This window comes from Somniosus microcephalus, chromosome 10, assembly GCF_052327205.1.
Source record: "Somniosus microcephalus isolate GS21.2 chromosome 10, FLI_Smic_1.0, whole genome shotgun sequence".
NCBI lineage: Eukaryota > Metazoa > Chordata > Chondrichthyes > Squaliformes > Somniosidae > Somniosus > Somniosus microcephalus.
In genome coordinates this window covers 226,169,509-226,194,473 of record NC_140996.1, presented here as the reverse complement: position 1 = coordinate 226,194,473, position 24,965 = coordinate 226,169,509, and the positions used below count along the sequence as shown (strand labels likewise).

General features: G+C 47.7%; 1 protein-coding gene across 1 annotated transcript in view; it reads left to right on the top strand.

The window, feature by feature from the left end:
- acer3 (alkaline ceramidase 3) overlaps positions 1-14,866 on the top strand; it is a 177,362-nt gene extending 162,496 nt beyond the window's left edge. The window contains exons 9-10 of the mRNA XM_085999681.1: positions 3,546-3,591; positions 9,864-14,866. Of these exons, the coding sequence (XP_085855807.1) occupies positions 3,546-3,591; positions 9,864-9,920 (103 nt within the window). The 3' untranslated portion in view covers positions 9,921-14,866. The remainder of the gene's footprint in view (positions 1-3,545; positions 3,592-9,863) is intronic.
- The last annotated feature ends 10,099 nt before the right edge of the window (positions 14,867-24,965 follow it).

The window sequence follows — 24,965 nt, the reverse complement described above, 5'->3', positions numbered from 1 at the left end:
TCATCTGTTTTTGTTCTGTTGATTGAGGGATAAATATTGCCATGGGGATCACTCCCCTGCTCCTCTTCGAAATAGTGCCATGGGACCTTTTACGTCCACTTGAGAAGGCAGACGGGGTCTTGGTTTAACGTCTCATCCGAAAGACGGCAACTCCGACAATGCCGCGCACTCCTCAGCACTGCACTGGAGTATCAGCCTAGAATGTTGTGCTCAAGTCCCTGGAGTGGGACTTGAACCCACAGACCTTCTGACTCGGAGGCGAGCGTGCTACCCACTGAGCCACGGCTGACTCAATGATTCAGCTTTCACAGCCCTTTGGGGCAGAAAATTCCAAAGTTTCACAACCCTCTGAGTGAAGACATTCTTTTTCATCTCAGTCTTAAAAGGCCGACCCCTTATCCTGAGTCTGAGTTCTAGACTCTCCAGCCAGGGGAAACAATCTTTCAGCATCTACCCTGTCAATCCCCTTCAGAATCTTCTATGTTTCAATGAGATCAGCTCTCCTTCTTCTAAACTCCAGAGAGTATAGGCCCAATCTACACAATCTCTCCTCATAGGACAGCCCTCTCATCCCAGGGATCAGTCTAGATGAATGGAAGTAGGTTTTTTCTGGGTGGTATTGGTTGAGGGAGGAATGTTGTCCAGGACACTTGGAATACTCCATGCTCCTCTTCAAGTAGTGACATTAAAGTTCACCTTCACTGGAGCTGGTAGAACAAACCAAAGCTGAATATCTCGTCCGAAGGAGCCTGCTGGCCTTGTTTTTGTTTTATTTTTATTCATTTTTATGGGATCAGGGCGTCGCTGGCAAGGCCAGCATTTATTGCCCATCCATAATTGCCCTTGAGAATGAGGTGGTGAGCCACCTCTGCAGTCCGTGTGGTGAAGGTGCTCCCACAGTGCTGTTAGGGAGGGAGTTCCAGGATTTTGACCCAGCGTCGATGAAGGATCGGCGATATATTTCCAAGTCAGGATGGTGTGTGACTTGGAGGGGAACTTGGAGGTGGTGGTGTTCCCATGCGCCTGCTGGCCTTGTCCTTCTAGGTGGTAGAGGTTGCGGGTTTGGGAGGTGCTGTCGAAGAAGCCTTGGCGAGTTGCTGCAGTGCATCTTGTAGATGGTACACACTGCAGCCACGGTGCGCCGGTGGTGGAGGGAGTGAATGTTTAAGGTGGTGGATGGGGTGCCAATCAAACGGGCTGCTTTGTCCTGGATGGTGTTGAGCTTCTTGAGTGTTGTTGGAGCTGCACTCATCCAGGCAAGTGGAGAGTATCCCATCACACTCCTGACTTGTGCCTTGTCGATGGTGGAAAGACTTTGGAGAGTCAGGAAGTGAAATACTCGTCGCAGAATACCCAGCCATGACCTCTTGTAGCCACAGTATTTATCTGTTTCACCCTACAGGTGATTAGTCTTAAACTGGCACATGTAGTATAACAAACCTCATACCAGAGAGGAGCAGAGTACATTTTAATAATTTTTTGATCCTGGTTTGGTTCAGTTCAGTGCAGTGCATAGTTAAATCTAACCAGCATTCAAAAGCAACAAGACAAAAATGTGTTTTTTTTTTTAAAAAGCGGTAAATCAGAAAACGCTGATCAGGTGATGCAAGCGTGGGTATTAAAAGCTCGATGGTTATAGTAGCAAGAAGAAATATTACTTAATTCTGGCCTCTTGCGCATTTACGATTTCCTTCTCTCCACATTTGGCGGCTCTGGAATTCCCACCCTACACCTCTTCGCCTGGCTACCTCTCCCCTTCTTAAATCCTACCTCTTTGACCAAGCTTTTGGTCACCTGCCCTAATATCTCTATCTGGCTCGGTGCCAAATTTTGTTTGATAGTCGCTCCTGTGAAGCGCATTGGGACGTTTTACTCCGTTAAAGGCGCTTGTTGTTGTTAATTTGGCTGAGTTAGCTGAGACAGGGTGCTACAATTCGCCTCTACCGCCAGAAACTTTGGGGAGGAAAAAAAATCACCGAGTTTCACATTCCTGATCTCTATCCCTGGCCCTAGATGCAAAGTCGATATTGCACCTTTCATGGCCTCAGGACGTCCCAAAGTGCTTCACAGCCAATGAAGTATTTTTGAAGTGTAGTCACTGTGGTAACGTAAGAAATGCGACAGCCAATTTGCGCACAACAAGCTCCCACAAACAGCACTGTGATGTCCAGATAATCTTTTTTTTAGTGTTAAATATTGGCCCAGACACCGGGAAGAGCTCCCCTGCTCTTCAAATTAGTGTCATGGAATCTTTTACGTCCACCTGAGAGGGTAGACGAGGCCTCGGTTTAACATCTCATCCGAAAGACGGCACCTCCAACAGTGCAGCGCTCTCTCAGTACTCCACTGGAGTGGCAGCTTAAATGCTTGTGCTCAAGTGTCTGGAGTGGGATTTGAACCCTCAACCTCCTGACTCAGAGCTGTCATAGATACATAGAAGATAGGAGCAGGAGTAGGCCATTCGGCCCCTCGAGCCTGTTCCGCCATTTAATGAGATCATGGCTGACCATCCAAATTCAGTGCCCTGTCCCTGCTTTCTCCCCATATCCCTTGATCGCTTTAGCCTTAAATATATCTAACTCCTTCTTGAATATATTTAATGAATTGGCCTCAACTGCCTTCTGTGGTAGAGAATTCCACAGGTTCACCACTCTGGGTGAAGAAAGTCCTCCTCGTCTCTGTCCTAAATGGCTTACCCCTTATCCTTAGACTGTGACCCCTGGTTCTGGACTCCCCGACCATCGGGAACATCCTTCCTGCATCTAGTCTGTCTAGTCCTGTTAGAATATTATAAGTTTCAATGAGATCCCCTCTCATTCTTCTAAACTCCAGCGAATATAAGCCTAATCGACCCAATCTCTCCTCGTATGTCATTCCTGCCATCCCAGGTATCAGTCTGGTGAATCTTCGCTGCACTCCCTCCATGGCAAGAACATCCTTCCTCAGATAAGGCGACCAAAACTGCACACAATACTCAAGGTGTGGTCTCACCAAGGCCCTGTACAACTGCAGCAAGACATCCTTGCTCCTGTACTCTAATCCTCTTGCTATGAAGGCCAACATACCATTTGCCGCCTTAACCGCCTGCTGCACCTGCATGCTTACCTTCAGCGACTGTCAGGTGGGAACAGGATGGGATTTGGCTCTGATTCATCCAAAGCCACAAAGCCTGTCACGCACCATCTAGGCGACGTGGGGTAGGGTGCCAGAGAATGGTCTGCATCCATAGAACAGTGCCTCAGCATGTCGGTGCCTTCAGAAGAGGAGAAACTGGATTGGAGGGGGGTGTGGGAAATTCAAAAAGCCGTGTTGCAAGCAGTATTTCTCCATAGGTGTGGCACGCACAACTGCGAACATTTGGCCGTGGATTCTGGTTTGGGTCAAACAGTATTGTAACATGAAAGGCCTTGCTGAGAAGCAGCCAAGCACAATAATGATGAGCATGCAGTTGTACTGATCGTGATTTAACCCTCCCAGCTTTCAGTTCCTGATACGAATTTATATACTGCTATCTCTGATCCAAGTTTCTTGTTTATCTTTTTCAGTATGTATACAAGAACTCTATACTTGAAATACAGACCTAAAGTGAAGGTAAGCCAAACCTGGTGATGTGCCAATTAGCGATCATAAGTTTAAAGCTGCAGGTTTTTTTTTTAAGACAAGGTCATGTTCCCCCAAGGTCTTTGTATTGAAAGGGAGGAAGAATGGTTTTCCTACGTGTAGCAGATACCCAATTATCCACCTGCTAGCAACAGGAGTAGGCCACTCACCCTCTCGAGCCCGTTAGAATCAGAATCATAGAATAGTACAGCACAGAAGCGGGCTATTTGGCCCATCGAGTCTGCACCAACCTTTTGAAGAGCAATCCAGTTAGTCCCACTCCCCCGCTCTTTCTCCATATCTCTGCAATTTTTTTCTCCTTTAAGTATTTATCCAATTCCCTTTTGAAGCTACTATGGAATCTCTATCCATCACCCTATCAGGCAGCGCATTCCAAATCCTAACCACTCGTTGTGTAAAAATGTTTTTCCTCATATCGCTTCTGGTGTTAAGCCATTCAGTGAGATCATGGCTGATCTGTGACCTAGCTCCATATACCCGCCTTTGCCCCAAATCCCTCAATACCTGCAGTTAACAAAAATCTATCAATCTCAGATTGAAAATTAATAATTGATCCAGCATCAACAGCTGTTTGTGGAAGAGAGTTCCAAACTTCTACCACCCCTTGCGTGTAGAAGTGGTTCCTAACTTCACTCCTGAACGGCCTGGTTCTATCATTTAGGCTATGTCCCCTAGTCTTAGGCTCACCAACCAGCGGAAATAGTAGTGAGTGAACTGATGGGGGTATGGTAGCGTAGTGGTTATGTTACTGGACTAGTAATCTAGAGGCCTGGACTAATGATACGAAGACGAGAGTTCAAATCCCACCACGGCAGCTGGGGAATTTAAATTCAATAAATCTGGAATAAAAAGCTAGTATCAGTAACGCCGACTACTGGATTGTCTAAAAACCCATCTGGTTCACTAATGTCCTTCAGGGAAGGAAATCTGCCGTCCTTACCCGGTCTGGCCGATATGTGACTCCAGACCCACTCGGCTGTATTCAAGAAGACGGCTCACCACCAACTTCTCGAGGGCAATTGGGGATGGGCAATAAATGCTGGCCTTGCCAGCGACGCCCACATCCCGTGAATGAATTTTTAAAAAACTTTGATCCCTCTAAATTCCAAGAAATACAACCCTAGTTTGTGTAATATCTGCATTCACGATTCTCTGGGAGCCAGGCCAGTGGAGGTTGGTGAGATGGGTATACATCTTTCAACAGCTCAGCTGCAACTTCGAGTCTGGACTTGTGTCCACTTTACTGAAACTTCCATCCACACTTTGTTAACTGTCCTACTGTGCTGGGCAATACAAAATCCACTCAGCATGAAGCATGCTGTACAGAATTGTTTGGGTTAAGAATGTCCTTTTCTTTTTAAAAAAAAATAATAAATAAATAAATAAATAAATGTGGTGTAGGTGACATGGGCATGGCTGCATTAATTGCCCATTCCCTATTTGCCGAGTTGTAGCTGGTGCCGATGGATTGGTACACCAGCAAGAGTTAGCACCTTCAATAGGGGGGGGGGGGGCGGAGGCAGGAGACATTTTATATATAAAGCACAACGCACAATATAAAGTTCTGCCTACTGTGAAGGTTTTCCCTCAATTGTTTTCGCCAATTATTTCTAAAATCTATGTTGAAATGCAAGAATTCACAAACAAGTTGCTGCAATGCTGTGAGCAGGAGAGAGGAATAGAAAAGCAAGACTAATCCCACCTGGGACATGGTTTGTTTAAACTTAATGAAGAGGTCCAAAGCGACACTGCGATCGATGTAAATTACATAGTATTACCTAGAATGTAGTGCACAGAAACAGGCAATTTGGCCCAACAGGTCCGTGCCAGTGTTTATGCTTCACACGAGCCTGCCCTCACCTTACTTCATCTCGCCCTATCAGCATATCCTTCGATTCCTTTCTCCCTCATGTCTTTATCTAGCTTCCCCTTCAGTGCATCTCTGCTATTGGCCTCAGCCACTCCCTGTGGTAGTGAGTTCCACTGAAATAAAAACACACAATGTTGGGGAATTCACTTCAGTTTCAGTCAGTGGCTGCCAGAGATGGACTGGCTAAAGGTTCAGGTGTTTTCCGAAACTTCAGCCCACATCTCTTTTCAGATCCTAACCGTGACCAGTGCTTCCTGTTTGAACCAAGGCTTAAATGTAGATCTGGCCTGTTCCAAGAGGCCGTAAAGGTTGCTGCGGGCCACAAAAGACACTGAAAAAAGGTTCTAGCGCTGTGCGGCGGAATGTGTGACCTGGGCGTCAAAAATTCCCGTGGCAAGTTTGGAACGCCAACAAATTGGGGCAGTAGTGCAAGTCCGCCTCAATGTTTGCCGTCAGTGGTTTTGCTTGGGTTTTATTTTCTGTGACCGTGGCGCCTTCATGAAAATATCTGTTCCAAAAACTTTCTACAACAAATACTGATTAAAACGTGGCTGTCATTTATACACAGGGATTGGTATTTCCCACAGTACCAACCCCCAGAGCTTCTATTAAAGGAGAACGCCACCTGCGGCTCCGTAGCTGCCTTATCCAAAGGCGTCCTTTGCTGTGTTGTATTTTTATTTTCTGTGTTTCTTTTTAAACATGTCTGATGAATTGTTTTGCTCAGCGAGGATGTTAATGCCACTAGGGATGACTTTGTTCTGGTGTTGTCGCTCAGTGTCAGCATCCATCGCTCCCAGACAGGTATAGTGCCAATAGCCGCAGAGTGAAGCCCACTTTGTTCTACGAGGGACTTAACTAACCAGGTGGTAGCACAAGTTGCTGCTGATCTCCATTGCAGTAATACCAGGAACCAGGCCTGCACGCAGTAGCCCCCAGCAGGTGCTCACTAGCATTGCCCACAGATTCTGCAGTCCCTAGCTTGGACTCACTAGCATTGCCCACAGATTCTGCAGCCCCTAGCTTGGACTCACTAGCATTGCCCACAGATTCTGCAGCCCCTAGCTTGGACTCACTAGCATTGCCCACAGATTCTGCAGCCCCTAGCTTGGACTCACTAGCATTGCCCACAGATACTGCAGCCCCTAGCTTGGACTCACTAGCATTGCCCACAGATACGGTAGTCCCTAGCTCGGACTCACTAGCATTGTCCACAGATACGGCAGCCCCTAGCTTGGACTCACTAGCATTGCCCAGAAATTCTGCAGTCCCTAGCTTGGACTCACTAGCATTGCCCACAGATACGGTAGTCCCTAGCTCGGACTCACTAGCATTGTCCACAGATACGGCAGCCCCTAGCTTGGACTCACTAGCATTGCCCAGAAATTCTGCAGTCCCTAGCTTGGACTCACTAGCATTGCCCACAGATTCTGCAGCCCCTAGCTCGGACTCACTAGCATTGCCCACGGATTCTGCAGCCCCTAGCTTGGACTCACTAGCATTGCCCACAGATACTGCAGCCCCTAGCTTGGACTCACTAGCATTGCCCACAGATACTGCAGTCCCTAGCTCGGACTCACTAGCATTGCCCACGGATTCTGCAGCCCCTAGCTTGGACTCGCTAGCATTGCCCACAGATACTGCAGCCCCTAGCTTGGACTCACTAGCATTGCCCACGGATTCTGCAGCCCCTAGCTCGGACTCACTAGCATTGCCCACAGATACTGCAGCCCCTAGCTCGGACTCACTAGCATTGCCCACGGATTCTGCAGCCCCTAGCTCGGACTCACTAGCATTGCCCACGGATTCTGCAGTCCCTAGCTTGGACTCACTAGCATTGCCCACAGATACTGCAGTCCCTAGCTCGGACTCACTAGCATTGCCCACAGATACTGCAGTCCCTAGCTTGGACTCACTAGCATTGCCCACAGATAACTGCAGCCCCTAGCTCGGACTCACTAGCATTGCCCACAGATTCTGCAGTCCCTAGCTTGGACTCACTATCATTGCCCACAGATACTGCAGTCCCTAGCTTGGACTCACTAGCATTGCCCACAGATACTGCAGCCCCTAGCTTGGACTCACTATCATTGCCCACAGATACTGCAGTCCCTAGCTTGGACTCACTAGCATTGCCCACAGATTCTGCAGTCCCTAGCTCGGACTCACTAGCATTGCCCACAGATTCTGCAGTCCCTAGCTCGGACTCACTAGCATTGCCCACAGATACTGCAGCCCCTAGCTCGGACTCACTAGCATTGCCCACAGATACTGCAGCCCCTAGCACGGACTCACTAGCATTGTCCACAGATACTGCAGCCCCTAGCTCGGACTCACTAGCATTGCCCACAGATACTGCAGTCCCTAGCTCGGACTCACTAGCATTGTCCACAGATACTGCAGCCCCTAGCTCGGACTCAGTAGCATTGCCCACAGATACTGCAGCCCCTAGCTCGGACTCACTAGCATTGTCCAACAGATTCTGCAGTCCCTCGCTCGGACTCACTAGCATTGCCCACAGATACTGCAGCCCCTAGCTCGGACTCACTAGCATTGCCCACAGATACTGCAGCCCCTAGCTCGGACTCACTAGCATTGTCCAACAGTTACTCGTTTTATTCCCCATGGAAGGAGGAAAGGCTGGGTTTGAACCCTGGGCCTTCTAGATTCCAGTCCCGCATTCAACCAATTGAGCTACCTGCTGCTTACGTTACAGGGAAACTTAAATCCCGGTTTCCGGAGTTGTTTTGTATTACATGTAGAAATTTGTATATATTTGGTGGTAGTCCATCGTTTCCATGTTAGTTGACTGCAGGAGGGAGACAGTCATCATTGAAAAAGGATGTGCGATGTTACAGTGTTGCTCATTAACTTTTTACAGTGGGGCCCAATCCCAAGCTGTGCCTTGTTCAAAAGGCACCATTGGAATGCTCCACTAATGTGATGGAACATGGGTCTATTCCTATCACTTCCCACATGAATAAATCCTGATTTCACATGTGCCACCCCTGGCAGTTGCTGAATAGAGGCCAAGCTCACCCAACAACAATCATCATTTGTATTTATTTAGCGCCTTTAATGTAGTAAAACCTCCCAAGGCGCTTCACGGGTCAAAATTTGGCATTGAGCCAAATGAAGAGATATTAGGACAGGTGACCAGAAACCTGGTCAAAGAGTTTTATGGAGCATCTTAAAGGAGGAGGGAGAGGCAGAGAGGTTTAGGGAGAGAATTTCAGAGCTTAGGACCCAGGCCGCCAAAAGCATGGCCGCCAATAGTGGAGTGATGAAAATCGGGGATGCTCGAGGCCAGAAACGCAGAGATCTTGGAGGGTTGTAGGATTGAAGGAGGTTACGGAGGTAGGGAGGGGCGAGGCCATGGAGGGATTTGAACACAGCGATGAGTATTTTAAATTCGAGGCGTTTATGGACCGGGAGCCAATAGAGGTCAGTGAGCACAGGGGTGATTGGTGAAAGGGATTTGGTGCGAGTCAGGGTACAGGCAGCAGAGTTTTTGGATGAGTGCCCTCAAATGTGTGGGGGATGATAAGCTATTTGGACTGGCAAGTGCCCTTGTTTCAATAGGGCCGCTTCACTTCACTCTGAATGCCGGGGCAACCTTGCTGTCTGATGGTAATATTTTTGCGGACCCTCACCAACTAACAACAGGAGGAGCAGCAGCAGTGCTGAATCGCGGCTCTTGCAACATCCCATATGCGGGAGGGCCCAGACTCTCCTAAAAGGAAATCAATCTAGCAGTGGCCAAAGCAGAATGGGAAGTAGACCCTGGGCCAAATTAGATCCCCTGTTTTACAGGCACGGATGAGTTTGCTCTTGCGGCTCGGGGGCGGTGGGGGGGGAGGGAGGAGGAGGAGGACGCGGGTGGGTGGAATTTGTGTCCTTCACTTCTTATATTTGTGGGTGGTAAGCGCAAGTCCCACTCCAGAGACTTGAACACAAAATCTAGGCTGATACTCCCAGTGCGGTACTGAGGGAGTGCTGCGCTGTCGGAGGTGCCGTCTTTTGGATGAGACGTTAAACCGAGGACCCTGTCTGCACCCTCAGGTGGTCGTAAAAAATCCCACGGCCACTATTTCGAAGACGATCGGGGACTTCTCCCCAGTGTCCTGGGCCAATATTTATCCCTCACTAAAACACGTCATCCGATCATTATCACATTGCTGTTTGTGGGAGCTTGCTGTGTGCAAATTGGCTGCCACATTGCCCACATTACAACAGTGACTACACTTCAAAAGTAATTCATTGGCTGTGAAGCGCTTTGGGACGTCCCGAGGTCGTGAAAGGCGCTATAGAAATGCAAGTCCTCCTTTGTATAATTTCTGTTTAAAGACTTTGTGTTTTGTTAAATTTGCAGTTTCTGCTTGGTGTTTGGCCTATTATTTGGGTGGAGCCTCCTCCTAAGAAACACTAAAGACGTCGGAAATTAAAATCTCTCACAAGGAGCAAGCCGCACTTCAGCACCGGGCATTGTTTTATCTGATTCTGCGGAGCGAGTGTTTGTGAGTAAAAGGTTTCAACCGAATCATGAAGAGAAGAAACAGACTGACGAGATATTTCCGATCATGCCGAGTTTTTTGTATTTATTTTTTTAAAGCACTGCCAGGTGTAGTAGAATTAAATGGGAGGTTATTCTGTAAAAGGAGAAAGCAAGGAATACTGCAGCTTGTATTATGATGTTGGGTAGGTCTCTGATAACACTCGGATAACCGACTTAACCTGAGAGCAGCTAATGTTCTTTTGGACTGTGTATATGGGGCCAAAATATCGAACAAATTATGAACTAAAACGGAGCGGTTCACTGTTCCGTATAACTTTTTTTTTGTTCGTCGCTTGCTCTCAATTCTGGTTTAAAGAATTTGCTTCACGTAGATCTATTATTAACTTGATCCACGGGCTCCCGACAGCAGAGGTGTGCGAGAGCAGTACCTCAGCACAGAGGTGTAACTGCGTACAATGAACTGGGGGGGAAGAGAGGAGGGTGCGGGCAGGCAGGCAGAGGCCATTCCAGGTCTTGGAGTGGAAGGTGGTGGGGACGACACAGCTCATGCCAAAATAATTAGGGGGTGCGGGCGAGAGGGGAATGGATACATCCCCCCCGCTCTTTTCATCCTCGTCTCCTCCTGCTTCAGGAGTCTGCTTCTGATTGGTTTAATGCCAGTACTGCCGCTCATAAGGCAGGTTGCCGAGTTTCAGTATTGTGTGTGATATTTGGTGGGGGTGAGGCGGGGCGTGTGTTGGGGGGTGGGGTCAGGGTGACTCCCGGACTGTGCGATTTGAGTGAAAATGAATGCCATCACTGCCTCTCTCACTAGCTAGCTAAACAGCAAGGAGGGGAAGAAAAACACAATAGGGCTTTTGATTGCTAAGAGTTTAATCAGTTTGTGCTGGTCACGGAAAAACTGAAAACCGTGTGTGTGTTGTGCGTGTGCGAGCGAGCGCGCGCGGTTGGATCATATTTAAACTGCATATCGTGTTCAACCTTCTTTCAGTAACCTTTATCGGAATTTTAAAGCTAAGGTTTGTGCCCATCATTAGAGCCCTGCAATTCCATAGGGATTCTCCCGGACCAGGGAATCGTCAGAAAATGATCTGTTGGCTCCATTTCCGCAGGGCCCCCCAGGGTTACAGCAGGCGATCGGGAGAGTGGCCCCGCAGAATTTCAGGGCTTGGGTGTTACAAGTTTATCTATGGGGCTGGAAATCTGGCACCTCCATACATTACTTTGGAATGTGACGGACCTGATCTAGCGGTCTAGCTTTTGCCTGTGCTTGGTTTAAACATTTGAGGCTTAAAATCCTGTCTTGCTTTCCACTCACCGCGCCCCCCCCCCCCCCCCCCCTTATTTCGTGATCTCTTTCTCTTCAGCCCCCCTTTCTCACCACCCCCCACCACACGAATTCCAATCATGCAGGTCAATGCCATTCCGGGCTGCTCATGAGGGGACGCACTAGAATTTTTTCTCCATGGGTGTCCAAACCCCGCCACCCAATGCAAGGCTCTGGCCTCCATACTGGCACAGCCCCACAGCAACATGCCTGATGTCAGGTACTCGGTAATACAAGGCTTGGGTTTGTGGGCTCCAGCCCATGGCCCATGACTCCATAGTGCCACCTGTTGGCTGCTACGAAATAGCACCCAGCAACCTAACCTTGCTGAAAGATTGCAGGTTCATTTTTTATTAAAGGTGGAGGAAAGAGAGTGTTGGCGATGCACAGCCTGTCCATCTGCATTTGTAAAGAGATGAGACGGGCTAATATTTCGTGCACTTTCTGTCCACTTTACTTCAGCCAAGAGAACCAGGTATCCCAGGTTCCAGCTCAGTGGTTCTCTGAGGGACTACTGACCTGTCGGGACGGGATGGTCACGACGAGGTGATTTTACGTGACATCAGTGCAGCAGACACGGAGCCCAGTAGCCGCCCCCCTGTAGACTGCAGCCCGTAGTGGAATCGAGCCCAGTTGCCCTTATCCCCGACCACATCCTGGCCACTGTTCCCTGTAGGCTGCACTATGTCCTGCGTGGTGTGTCTCTTTCAGTGCGCGGTCCCTTTAAATTTCTGCGCATGAGCGGTATTTCCAATGTAAAAGCTTGTGAGCGGCCTGCGTAGGACCTTGCAGATTGCCACGCGCAGCTTAGAGGGAACATTGATCCTGGGGTGTACAATTCTGCCGTCAGAGTATAGAAGCAGTGTAAATGCCCAGACAAAGCTCTCCCGCGATCTATACCAGATCATTGCCGAATAGTCTCTCCTCCTCACAGTTCTCTTTGCTGCTCTGCCATTCTCTCCTCACTGTTCGTCCGTCCCCCAATAGTTATCTCAACAGTTCAGGAGTGCCCCTCTACTTTTTGTTACCACATTTCGTAAAATTAAACATTGAAATATTCAATTAGCCACATCGCCGTTTATTAAAATATCACTTCAGTTCCGTTGCTTGAACAAACGTGCGAAATTCTGACATTCCGGAAGCGAATTGTATATTTTTTAAAGTGGCTGAACTGTAATTATGTGTAATTTCTTTCTCCAGTGCTGTGTACAGTCAGCGCTGCCATCACTCCAGTTAAGGTCACCGTAGAAAGGATATGAGACTTATCGGTATAGGCCAGTGTTTTTCTTCTTGATGAGGGTTCCGCAGGGATTTTCCAGGGGAGCCCATGAGGTCACGACACGAGCGTCCTCTCAGTTGCACCGCTGACATAAGGCTCCTGTCGCCAGCACTAATCCTTTTGACGCAGGAGCACTGTGTGGATCTTTGGGCTGCTAATACTGTCTTCTGGACTTTTTTCTTGGGCGGGGGGAGGGCGGTCTAAGGAACGTAGCGTTATTTGCAGGTGAATGCTGCACAATAAAGTCTGAAAGTCACTGCCGTAGACCACATGATGAGTCCAGAAGGATCTTTTCCCTACTATTTCTATATGTGCCTGCCAGTGTTCCCTGTAAGCTGCACTTTGTTCTGCGCAGCCTGTTTCTTTCAGTGCGTGGTCCCTATGCATTTCCTTGCATGCGCGCCATTTACAATGGGGAAGCCAACGAGCGGCCCACGCGGGGCCTTTCAGATTACTCCGTGGCCGCGCGTGCACCTTAGCGGGAACATTGGTGCCCGCGCCCCCTCACAAGTCATAGTGACCACTGTCTTATTTCATGCAATTCATATACTCTCCGAGGGGTTAAATCAGTGACTGACGTCACCTTCTGCTGCATAACTACAGCCGGGAATAAAGTAGCTTTTATAAAACACACCTGCCAAGTACAAGACAAAGTGATAATTAAAGCTTAATAAAAGCTCGTTCCACTAATTAACAAAGATGTGTCTAGCCAAGTACATTTGACTGTTTGTTGTGAAGCTGTTAATTTCACTGATGGGATAGGACTGTGGAAAAAGAACAGATTGTTCTTCAGTTTGTCATCATTGTCTGTGTGAAAACTATGTTACTACTGAACTAAATGCGTTGCTGAGTATGGAATCTTCTTTGTTTTTAAATTTGTGCTTAAGTTGTAGTTGGGTTTGGGTTTGGCGATGTGGGTAGAGAATATGACTCTTACTTTTGGCCGAGGGGAAATTGAACAACGGGCCAAATCTTGAGCTGGGGCTGCCAAGAACGGGCCCCGTCTCAAGATCTTTGATGTGCATCTTTCCCCATTGACAATAAATGAAGACCTCTGCCCCCCGCCCCCTTGCAGCTTAGATTGAGCCAACCCGACAGGCAGAGATGCGTCAGCGATGTTGGAATGTCGTGCAAGGGTCAGAGGTGAGGCGACGACCAGGGTGTTGTGAATAGAGCCTGATTCTTTGCCTTTCACTCTCAGAAACCGCCCTGACTTCCCACTCTCGCGTTGCAAGCGGCCAGAAGCAAGAAGGACGATATTTTCTAGCTATTGAAAAAAAATTGCCCAACTTTTCTTTTTAAAAACTGGAAATCATGTGGCCACTACGGTCACTGCATTGATTTTTTTTTTTTTGGTTTAGGATTTTCTCTACCTAATATAACTGCAGAAAACGCAAGCGCACAGCAGGTTTGTTGTTATTTTGATGGGGTTTGTTTCGGTATTGAGGGGAACCCGGACGTTTTTGAAAAACGGAGGGTTTCCTCACTCTACTAACACGAGAGGGTTGGGGGGGGGGGGGGAATTCGCACTGTTAACTGAGGTAGGACCTTCCTCTCCAAACACAGTGTCATCGCGTGGGTACCAAGTAAATAACACTCCAAAGTGGCCAGTCCCCACTCCTTTTGGTTAAGACCAAAGGTCATGAATCTCCAAGTCAAGTGAACGCTCCAGCTGTAAAAGTAACCTATTTAAGTGTCTTTGGAAGTGTGCATCTGTGTTATTACTATGACAAATCTTTCCTATCCGATCTGAACGTTCAAAGGGCTTTCAATCTGCACAGGGTATGGTGTGAATTTATTTCTAGCCTCTATTGTATCAGCAACAGATGCACATCACGGGGTTACTTGGTGGACCTACACTGGCGTCTACTCCGTGCTTGCCCCAATGCACTGATCTGTATTGCATGCGTGGGAGGGGGTTATTAGAATATTCCATGATCAACTCATAAACTGACCAAATTTTCTTCTTCATAATGTAATTTCTGTAATCATTTATAAAGTGTGTCTCCGTTGAATGTTGTCCCGCCTGTTTAAATGACTGCAGCAGCATTATGGCATTACAGGGTTGTGTCCTCGGAATGTGCACTAGAGGTGCTAGGCCCGGACAGCGAAAAACAAACAGCACCAGTGTTAACAATGAAAAGACAACTTCAAATATTGAATCGTACACTATTTTGAATTATGCTGTAATAAATATTTCAATATTAATGTAACTAACTTTTGTGAAAAATTAAAAGTTGATGAAAGAACATCCCTTTGTGTGTGAGTGTGTGAGTCATAGAGTCATAACGGCACAGAAGGAGGCCATTCAGCCCATCGAGTCCATGCCGGCTCTCTGTAGAGCAATCCAGTCAGTCCCATTCCCCCGCTCTATCCCTGTAGCCCTGCAAGTTTATTTCCCTCAAGTGCCTATCCAGTCTCCCCTTGAAAACATTGAGTGTCTCCGCTTCCACCACTTCCGTCGGCAGCGAGTTTTTCCTCACATTCCCCCCTGTATCTCTTGCCCAATACCTTAAATCTGTGTCCCCTAGTCCTTGTACCATCAACTAGTGGGAACAGCCTTTCCCTGTCTAGCCTATCCAAACCCGTCATAATCTTGTACACCTCTATCAAATCACCCCTCAACCTCCTTTGCTCTAATGAAAACAAATCCAGCTTCTCCAACCTGTCCTTGTAGCTAAGATTCCCCGATCCCCAGAACCATTCTGGTAAATCTCCTCTGCACCCTCTCAAGGGCCTTCACATCCTTCCTAAAGTGTGGTGACCAGAACTGGACGCAATACTCCAGTTGTAGCCTAACCAGCGCTTTATAAAGGTTCAGCATAACTTCTCTACTTTTGCACTCGATACCTTTATTTATGAATGTGTGTGTTGTGTGCAGCAAAAGTCTCCCCCACCATTTCTCCTGATTTAAATTGGAACTCCCGCATCTCTCTCTTGCCTCTTTGACACCAAGCATTCGTTTTCCCCTCAACGACCCCTCTATTCTGGGCACAGTAGTTTAATGGGTGTGGTACTGGCCTAGAAAGAAAGAAAGACTTGCATTTCTATAGCGCCTTTCACGACCACCGGACGTCTCAAAGCACTTTACAGCCAATGAAGTACTTTTGGAGTGTAGTCACTGTTGTAATGTGGGAAACGCGGCAGCCAATTTTCACACAGCAAGCTCCCACAAACAGCAAAGTGATAATGACCAGATAATCTTTCTTTTTCTGTTATGTTGATTGAGGGATAAATATTGGCCAGGACACCGGGGAGAACTCCCCCTGCTCTTCTTTGAAATAGTGCCATGGGATCCTTAACGTCCACCTGAGAGAGCAGACTCAATTTAATGTCTCATCCGAAAGACGGCTCCTCCGACAGTGCAGCACTCCCTCAGCACTGCACTGGGAGTGTCAGCCTAGATTTATGTGCTTAAGTCCCTGGAGTGGGACTTGAACCCACAACCTTCTGACTCAGAGGCGAGTGTGCTACCAACTGAGCCACGACTGACACTAGCCACCTAGCAGTCATGAGTTCGAACTCCAACATGGCTCTTTATGGTATTTGAATTCGGTGAATCTTTTAATTTTTGGGCTAGCATCAGTATATATGGCCGTGAAAGCTGCCGGATTGTCTTAGAAATCCAACTGGTTCATTTAATGTCCTTTGAGAAGGGAGCCTGCCCACCCCTATACCTGGTTTGGCCTATCTGTTACTCCAGTTACACGCTCTCAACAAATTCTCTGCTCAACTAGAGATGGGCAGCAAATTCAATCTCTCCAGTGGCGCCCACACCTTGAGAAACAAATGTAAGGAGCCCTAGGCCCAAACCGGGACTTGGCCATTGCTCTGGAATCTGGGAACCTCTCCTTGCAGTGAACAGGATACAAGAGCAAACTTGTTACAGCAACAACTTGCATTTATACAGCACCTTTAATGTAGTAAAACGTCCCAAGGCGCTTCACAGGAGCGTTATAAAACAAAATTTGACACCGAGCCACATAAGGGAGATATTGGGGCAGGAACTTGGTCAAAGAGGTAGGTTTTAAGGAGCGTCTTAAAGGAGGAAAGAGAGGTGCAGAGGTTTGGCGAGGGAATTGCTGAGCTTAGGGCCTCGGCAGTTGAAGGCACAGCCGCCAATTCTCACCTCTGTCGACGAACCCCTTTCTGTAATTGTTGTCTAAGGCGCCAGCTAGGTTCAGCTGATCGCACACAAAGCTCGGAAGCTAGGTGGTTCAAGCCCCAGTCGAGAACTCGCACACATTACCTAGGCTGACAGTCAGGAACGTAGAAACAGGGGTAGGCCATTCAGCCCCTCGCGTCTGTTCGGCCATGCAGTTTGATCATGGCTCATCTGATCCTCGACTCCATTTGCCCGCCTTGATTCCCTATCCCTTGATAGCCTTGCCACCAACAATCTTACCCATCTTAGTTTTGTAACTTTCAATTGGGCCCCCAATCTCCACAGCATTTTTGTTTCAGTGTAGTGCAGAGGGAGAGCTGCGTTGGCCAGCGCTATCTTCCTGTTAAGGCACGGGGCCCATCAGCCTGTTCAAGCGACACTAATCGTGTTCTCTGGCCAACTAGAAAAACTGCTCCAGCAGTCTAAAATCTGGAAATCATGTGCCCCCCGCCCCCCCCCCCCCAAAGTGGGGCGGTGGGGGGTCACCATTGACCAGAAACTTAACTGAACCATACTGTGGCAACAAGAGCAGGTCAGAGACTAGGGGCAGGAATTTAACTCGGGAGTCGGGTTGGAGGCGGGACTACAACTTTTGGGGTTGTAGTCCCGCCTCCATCGAGATGCAGCCAACCCACGTGATTTTAACTTGATTGACCTTGTTGAGCCCGCCCAGCGGGCTCAGCAGGCCAATTAAGGGCCACCCGGCAACAGGTGACGTCACAGACTGAATTGCATCTGTCAAGAGGTTTTGACAGATGAAATATCAGTGTTTGAAAGCTCTTTGAAGCTGTCAAACACTGACAGTCTTACTTCTAACCTGAGTCCTTCTCCACAGACTCAGTTAGAAATCTCTCCTGCACAGAAAGCTGAAGGCTGTCACTTTTGACAGTTCGCAGCCATTCTGCTTTCTGTGCCGGTGAGATGAGAGACTCCCGAAACCTAAAGGAAGGAAGGCTGAAAAGGTAAGAAAAAGTATGTAAAACTTATTTAATCACTTTAGACACACCAAACACACTTACCTTTGCACTCATGCACACATCACTCACCTGAACACCGACATCTCGACCCCTCCAAGTCCTTCAACCCGACAGCCCGACTCCTCTAACTTGGCATGGTTTGGAGCCGTCGGGAATCCCACACTTCAACCTTAAAAATAGGGATTAGGCTAAAAACGGCCTGTTAACAGGCAGTTAATTGGCACTAATCCCTTCCCGCCTCGGGTAGGTGGGTCCCAGTGCGGGGCAGGTACCCGCCTCCTTTGAAACTGGCATGGAGGTGGGTTTGGGTGCGGGAAGGGGTCGGGACCCCTGATTTCGGGATTTTAACCCCCCCCCCCCCCCCCCCCACGCCTCCAATCCCGACTCCACGGCACAATGAAAATCCTGCCCTAGGTATTCTGTGGTGAGTGTCTCACCTCCTGACTTCCCCAAAGCCTTTCCACCATCTACAAGGCACAAGTCAGGAGTGCGATGGAATATTCTCCACTTGCACTGCAGCAACTCGCCAAGGCTTCTTCGGCAGCGCCTCCCAAACCCGCGACCTCTACCACCTGGAAGGACACGGGTAGCAGGCGCATGGGAACACCATCACCTGCAAGTTCCCCTCCAAGTCACACACCCTCCGACTTGGAAATATATCGGCCGTTCCTTCATAGTCGCTGGGTCAAAATCCTGAAACTCCCTCCCTAACAGCACTGTGGGAGTCCCTTCACCACACGGACTGCAGCGGTTCAAGAAGGCGGCTCCCCACCATCATCTTAAGGGCAATTAAGAATGGGCAACATGTGCCGGCTTTGTCAGCGATGCCCACATCCCAGGAATGGGTAAGAAAAAAACTCTCAGCAGGACAGCTGCACAACCAGAAATTAGTTTCTTTCGTCCTGAGGAGTTTGGGGTATAATCGAATTGTCCTTTCACTCACTCTCTGGTACAGCTCTTGGGAGTGCCAGTGTAGCACACCCACTGCGCTACCTCTTTAACAATCTCTTTAATCTGAGCAGCTTTTTGGATCATAGAGGACAGAACAGATGAATTGGACCATGGCAATAAGGGTAGGAGAGAAGATTAGGTCTCTGGTCTGGCGCCTGGTTGTACTGGATTGATTCAGCCCTGGCATAAACAGATTGGGTATTGTTTACCCTGGCAACTAGTCAGCGCTCATATTTTGGCCGACTATACTGGTCTTCGGAGATCACAATTCCAGATGCGCTCCAATCTCTGAAATGCAGAACACAATTCGCATTAGCCAGGCAAGCAGAGGCCTTGAGATGGAAGGAGATATGTCAAAAGAAAAGGTCGTTGGGGGCCCACAAGCCTCTTCTCTCCCGGAGACCAGGTGTAATTTGTCGTATCTTGGCTCTGCTTGATTTACTCGTAGCCCTCGGGTAAAACTTCCATCTCGCTCCGCGAGGCTTCTGCCTTAATCTGAAACTCCACAGCAATTACGGCAACAGGCCATTCAGCCCCTCGAGCTAGTTCCGCCATTCAATTGCTTCATGGCTGATCTGTATCTTGTCTACCCACCTTGGGTTCCATACACTCGCTCAACAAAAATCTATCAATCCCAGTTTTGGCATTTTCAGTTGACACCCACCCCCGCCCCCCACAGCATCCACTGCCTTTTGGGGGAGAAAGTTCCACATTTCCACCACCCTTTGTGTGAAGAAGTGCTTCATGACATCACCCCTGAACGGCCTGGCTCTAATTTTTAAGCTTATACCCCCTTTATTCTGGTCTCTTCCCAACAGAGGAAATAGTTTCTCTCTCTACTCTATCAAATCCTTTAATCATCTTAAACACCTCAATTAGGTCACCCCTTAATTTTCTATACTCGAGGGAATACAAGCCTGGTCTATGCATCATTCTAATATTGCAATCTAAACTTCTAAAGTTGAACTCCACAGGTGCTGTTTCCACAACACAGGGACGGACCAGAGTATTCCATAGTGGATTTGATTGTCTACAGCTACACCAGTCTTTGTGACCTTCAATTTGAATCTTAATCAGGTATTTATCCAGCTTTTTTTTTTAAAGGAGTTAATTGACAGGATTAAAATGTTCGGTGAGATTCTGTTCCACAGACGTACTGCTGTTTCCTTCAATCTCTCATCTCGCCCTCTTTCATTTTGTACTTGAATCCTGAAAAAAAAAACTAGCATTTATATAGCCCGCTTTTACAACCTCAACAATAACTTCATTTATGTAGCGCCTTTAATGTCCCAAAGTGCTTTATAGCCAATGAAGTACTGTAGGAAACCCTATCAACAGAGCCTTCTATTCCCTTCTCCCTCAGATTGCGGGGGCTCTAACACATATATTCAGGACCTCTCTGGCCACAGGGGATGTGCCAGAGGACTGGAGAACCGCTAATGTAGTACCATTATTCAAGAAGGGTAGTAGGGAAAAACCGGGGAACTACAGGCCAGTGAGCCTAACATCAGTGGTAGGAAAATTATTGGAAAAAATCCTGAGGGACAAAATGTGTCTCCACTTGGAGAGGCAAGGATTAATCAGGGATAGTCAACATGGCTTTGTCAAGGGAAGATCATGTCTGACTAATTTGATTGAATTTTTTGAGGGGGTGACTAGGTGTGTGGATGAGGGTAACGCAGTGGATGTGGTATACATGGATTTCAGTAAGGCCTTCGATAAAGTCCCGCACAGGAGACTGGTCAAGAAGGTAAGAGCCCATGGAATCCAGGGTGCCTTGGCACATTGGATACAAAACTGGCTTAGTGGCAGAAGGCAGAGGGTGATGGTCGAAGGTTGTTTTTGTGACTGGAAGCCTGTGGCCAGTGGGGTACCACAGGGATCGGTGCTGGGTCCCTTGCTGTTTGTGGTCTACATTAATGACTTGGATATGAATGTAAAGGGTATGATCAGTAAGTTCGCGGATGATACAAAAATTGGTAGGGTGGTAAATAGTGAGGAGGGTAGCCTCAGTCTGCAGGACGATATAGATGGGTTGGTCAGATGGGCGGAACAGTGGCAAATGGAATTTAACCCGGAAAAGTGCGAGGTGATGCACTTTGGGGGGACTAACAAGGCAAAGGAATACACAATGAATGGAAAGACCCTAGGCAAGACGGAGGGTCAGAGGGATCTGGGTGTGCAAGTACACAGATCCCTGAAGGCGGCGGAACAGGTGGATAAGGTGGTAAAAAAGGCATATGGGATACTTGCCTTCATTAGCCGAGGCATTGAATATAAGAGCAAGGAGGTTATGATGGAGCTGTATAAAACACTGGTTAGGCCACAGCTGGAATATTGTGTGCAGTTCTGGTCGCCACACTACAGGAAGGATGTGATCGCGTTAGAGAGGGTGCAGAGGAGGTTCACCAGGATGTTACCAGGGCTGGAGCGCTTCAGCTATGAAGAGAGACTGGGCAGGTTGGGTTTGTTTTCCTTGGAGCTGAGGAGGCTGAGGGGGGACATGATTGAGGTGTACAAAATTATGAGGGGCATAGATAGGATGGATGCTGAGGAGCTTTTTCCCTTAGTAGAGGGGTCGATAACTAGGGGGCATAGATTCAAGGTAAAGGGCGGGAGGTTTAGAGGGGATTTGAGAAAGAACTTTTTCACCCAGAGGGTGGTTGGAGTCTGGAACTCACTGCCTGAAAGGGTTGTGGAGGCAGAAACCCTCACAACATTTAAGAAGCATTTGGATGTGCACTTGAAATGCCATAGCATACAAGGCTACGGGCCAAATGCTGGAATATGGGATTAGATTAGACAGGGCTTGATGGCCGGCGCGGGCCGAAGGGCCTCTATCCGTGCTGTATTACTCTATGACTCTATGAGATGCTTATCTAGCTTCCCCTTAAATGCATCTATGGTAATCGCCTCAACCACTCCCTGTGGTAGTGAGTTCCACATTCTCGCCACTCTCTGGGTAAAGAAGTTTCTCCCGAATTCATTATTGGATTTATTAGAGACTATCTTACATTTATGGCCCCTAGTTTTGGATTCCCTCACAAACAGAAACATTTTCTCTACGTCCAATTCTCTACGAAAAGGAGAAATTTTCAGGACTATGGGAGATCAGGGATAGCTCCAATTCTCCCATGTGAGGTATGGGTGCAGGGTCAGCATATATGTGCAGCTCTGGACGCTACCTTCAAAAGTAGTGATGTGTTCGGTGGGTTCAAAATAAAAGGAGTAAGAGTGATGAACATAGGAACAGGAGGAGGCCACTCAGCCCTTCGAGCCTGTTCCGCCATTCAGGTAGGTCACAGTAACAGAGCATTTGGATAAACATAATTTAATCGGACAGAGTCAGCATGGTTTTATGAAGGGGAAGTCATGTTTGACAAATTTGCTCGAATTCTTTGAGGACGTAACATACAGGGTGGATAAAGGGGAACCAGTGGATGTAGTGTATCTGGACTTCCAAAAGGCATTTGACAAGGTTCCACACACAAGATTACTGATCAAGATAAAAAATCACGGGATTGGGGGTCATATACTGGCATGGGTGGAAAATTGGCTATCTAACAGAAAACAAAGAGTTGGGATAAATGGTTCATTCTCAGGGTGGCAATCAGTAACTAGTGGTGTTCCGCAGGGGTCAGTGCTAGGACCCCAACTCTTTACAATCTATATTAACGATTTGGAGGAAGGGACCGAGTGCAACGTATCCAAGTTTGCCGACGATACAAAGATGGGAGGGAAAGCAGTGAGTGAGGAGGACATAAAAAACCTGCAAAAGGACATAGACAGGCTAAGTGAGTGGGCAGAGATTTGGCAGATGGAATATAATATTGGAAAGTGTGAGGTTATGCACTTTGGCAGAAAAAATCAAAGAGCAAGTTATTATCTAAATGGAGAGAAACTGCAAAGTGCTACAATACAAAGGGATCTGGGGGTCCTGGTGCATGAAACACAAAAAGTTAGTATGCAGGTGCAGCAGGTGATCAGGAAGGCCAATGGAATCTTGGCTTTTATTGCAAGGGGGATGGAGTATAAAAACAGGGAAGTCTTGCTGCAGTTATACAGGGTATTGGTGAGGCCACACCTGGAATACTGCATGCAGTTTTGGTTTCCATATTTAAGAAAAGATATACTTGCTCTCGAGGCGGTTCAGAGAAGGTTCACTCGGTTGATTCCAGAGATGAGGGGGTTGACGTATGAGGAAAGGTTGAGTAGGTTGGGCCTCTACTCATTGGAGTTCAGAAGAATGAGAGGCGATCTTATCGAAACATAAGATTGTGAGGCGTCTTGATCGGGTGGATGCGGTGAGGATGTTTCCACTGATGGGTGAGACTAGAACTAGGGGGCATAATCTTAGAATAAGGGGCTGCCCTTTCAAAACTGAGATGAGGAGAAACTTCTTCACTCAGAGGGTAGTAAATCTATGGAATTTGCTACCCCAGAGAGCTGTGGAAGCTGCAACATTAAATAAATTTAAAACAGAGATAGACAGTTTCCTAGCAGACAAGGGAATTAGGGGTTACGGGGAGAGGGCAGGGAAGTGGACGCGAGTCTAGATTCGGATCAGCCATGATCCTATTGAATGGCGGAGCAGGCCCGAGGGGCCTTATGGCCTACTCCTGCTCCTACTACTTATGTTCTTATGGCTGATCCGCCGGGACAGAGCAGGGGACTGGGACTAATTGAATCGCTCTTTCAAAGAGCCGTCGCTCTTTCAAAGAGCCGGCACTCTCTCCCCCAAAAGGCTATGGATGTTGGGGGACAATTGGAGCTTTCGAGACCGAGATCGATAGATTTTTTATTGGGTAAGGGTACCAAGGGATAGGGAAGCAAAGGCGGGTCAATGGAGTTGAGGTACAGATCAGCCATGACCTACCTGAACGGCTCGAAGGGCTGAGTGGCCTCCTCCTGTTCCTCTGTTCCTCATCACTCTTACTCCTTTTATTTTGAACCCACTGAACACATCACTGCATTTGAAGGTAGTGTCCAGAGCTGCACATATATGCTGACCCTGCACCCATACCTCACATGGGAGAATTGGAGCTATCCCTGATCATGGCCCCTCCTAGCAACAACAACTTGTATTTATATATCGCCTTTAACGTAGTAAAGCATCCCACGGCACTCCACAGGAGCGATTATCCAACTAAATTTGACTCCGAACCAACATAAGGAGAAATTAGGACAAGATGGCCAAAAGCTTGGTCAAAGAGGTAGGTTTTAAGGAGGGTCTTGAAGGACGATAGAGAGGCGGAGAGGTTTAGGGAGGGAATTGCAGAGCTTGGGGCCTAGACAGCTGAAGGAGCACCCGCCAGTGGTGGAGCGATGAAAATCAGGGATGCAGAAGAGGCCAGACTTGGAGGAGCGCAGAGATCTAGAAGGGCTGGAAGAGATAGGGAGGGGGTGAGGCCACGGAGGGATTTGAAAACAAGGATGAGAATTTTAAATTCGAGGCGTTGCCAAGCCTTACAATAAAGGTGCCCTCGCCAGTGAGTTTTACAATAATCCGTTTCAGCTCATAATCAAGATGTGTGTCAGTACTTGTTCAGTCTTGTTGGCAGCAGTTTAACACTGACCTTTTATACTGAAAAGCCTCACTGACGTTTTCAGAGCCTGGGGGAGTTTCTTTGTAGGTCATTACAGCAGGTTCTTAGAACACTTGCAGGAAGAAATGAAAATAAAACAATGAGATGTAAGTGATTAAAACATGGCTTGGCTACAATCTAATGCTCCAGATGTGGTAAACCTGTTCCTCAGACTCCAGTAAGAACAGATAGGGTCGCTAGAGAGAAACTATTTCCGCTGGTTGGGGAGTCTAGGACTAGGGAGAATAGTCTAAAAATTAGAGCCAGACCTTTCAGGAGTGAAATTAGGAAACACTTCTACACATAAAGGGCGGTAGATGTTTGGAACTCTCTTCCGCAATCGGCAATTGATGCTAGATCAATTGTTAATTTTAAATCAGAGATTGATAGATTTTTGTTAACCAAAGGTATTAAGACACATGGGGCAAAAGCGGGTATATGGAGTTAGGTCGCAGATCAGCGATGATCTCTTTGAATGGCGGAACAGGCTCGAGGGGCTAAATGGCCTCTTCCTGATCCTATAAGAAGGGAGTTTTCATGTCAGGAGCTTGTAGACTCTTTAATGTGTGTCCCTCTCCTTGAAAGGTTTTTTTTTAACATTCATTCTCAGGATGTGGGTGCCACTGGCTGGCATTTATTGCCCATCCCTCGTTGCCCTCGAGAAGGTGGTGGTG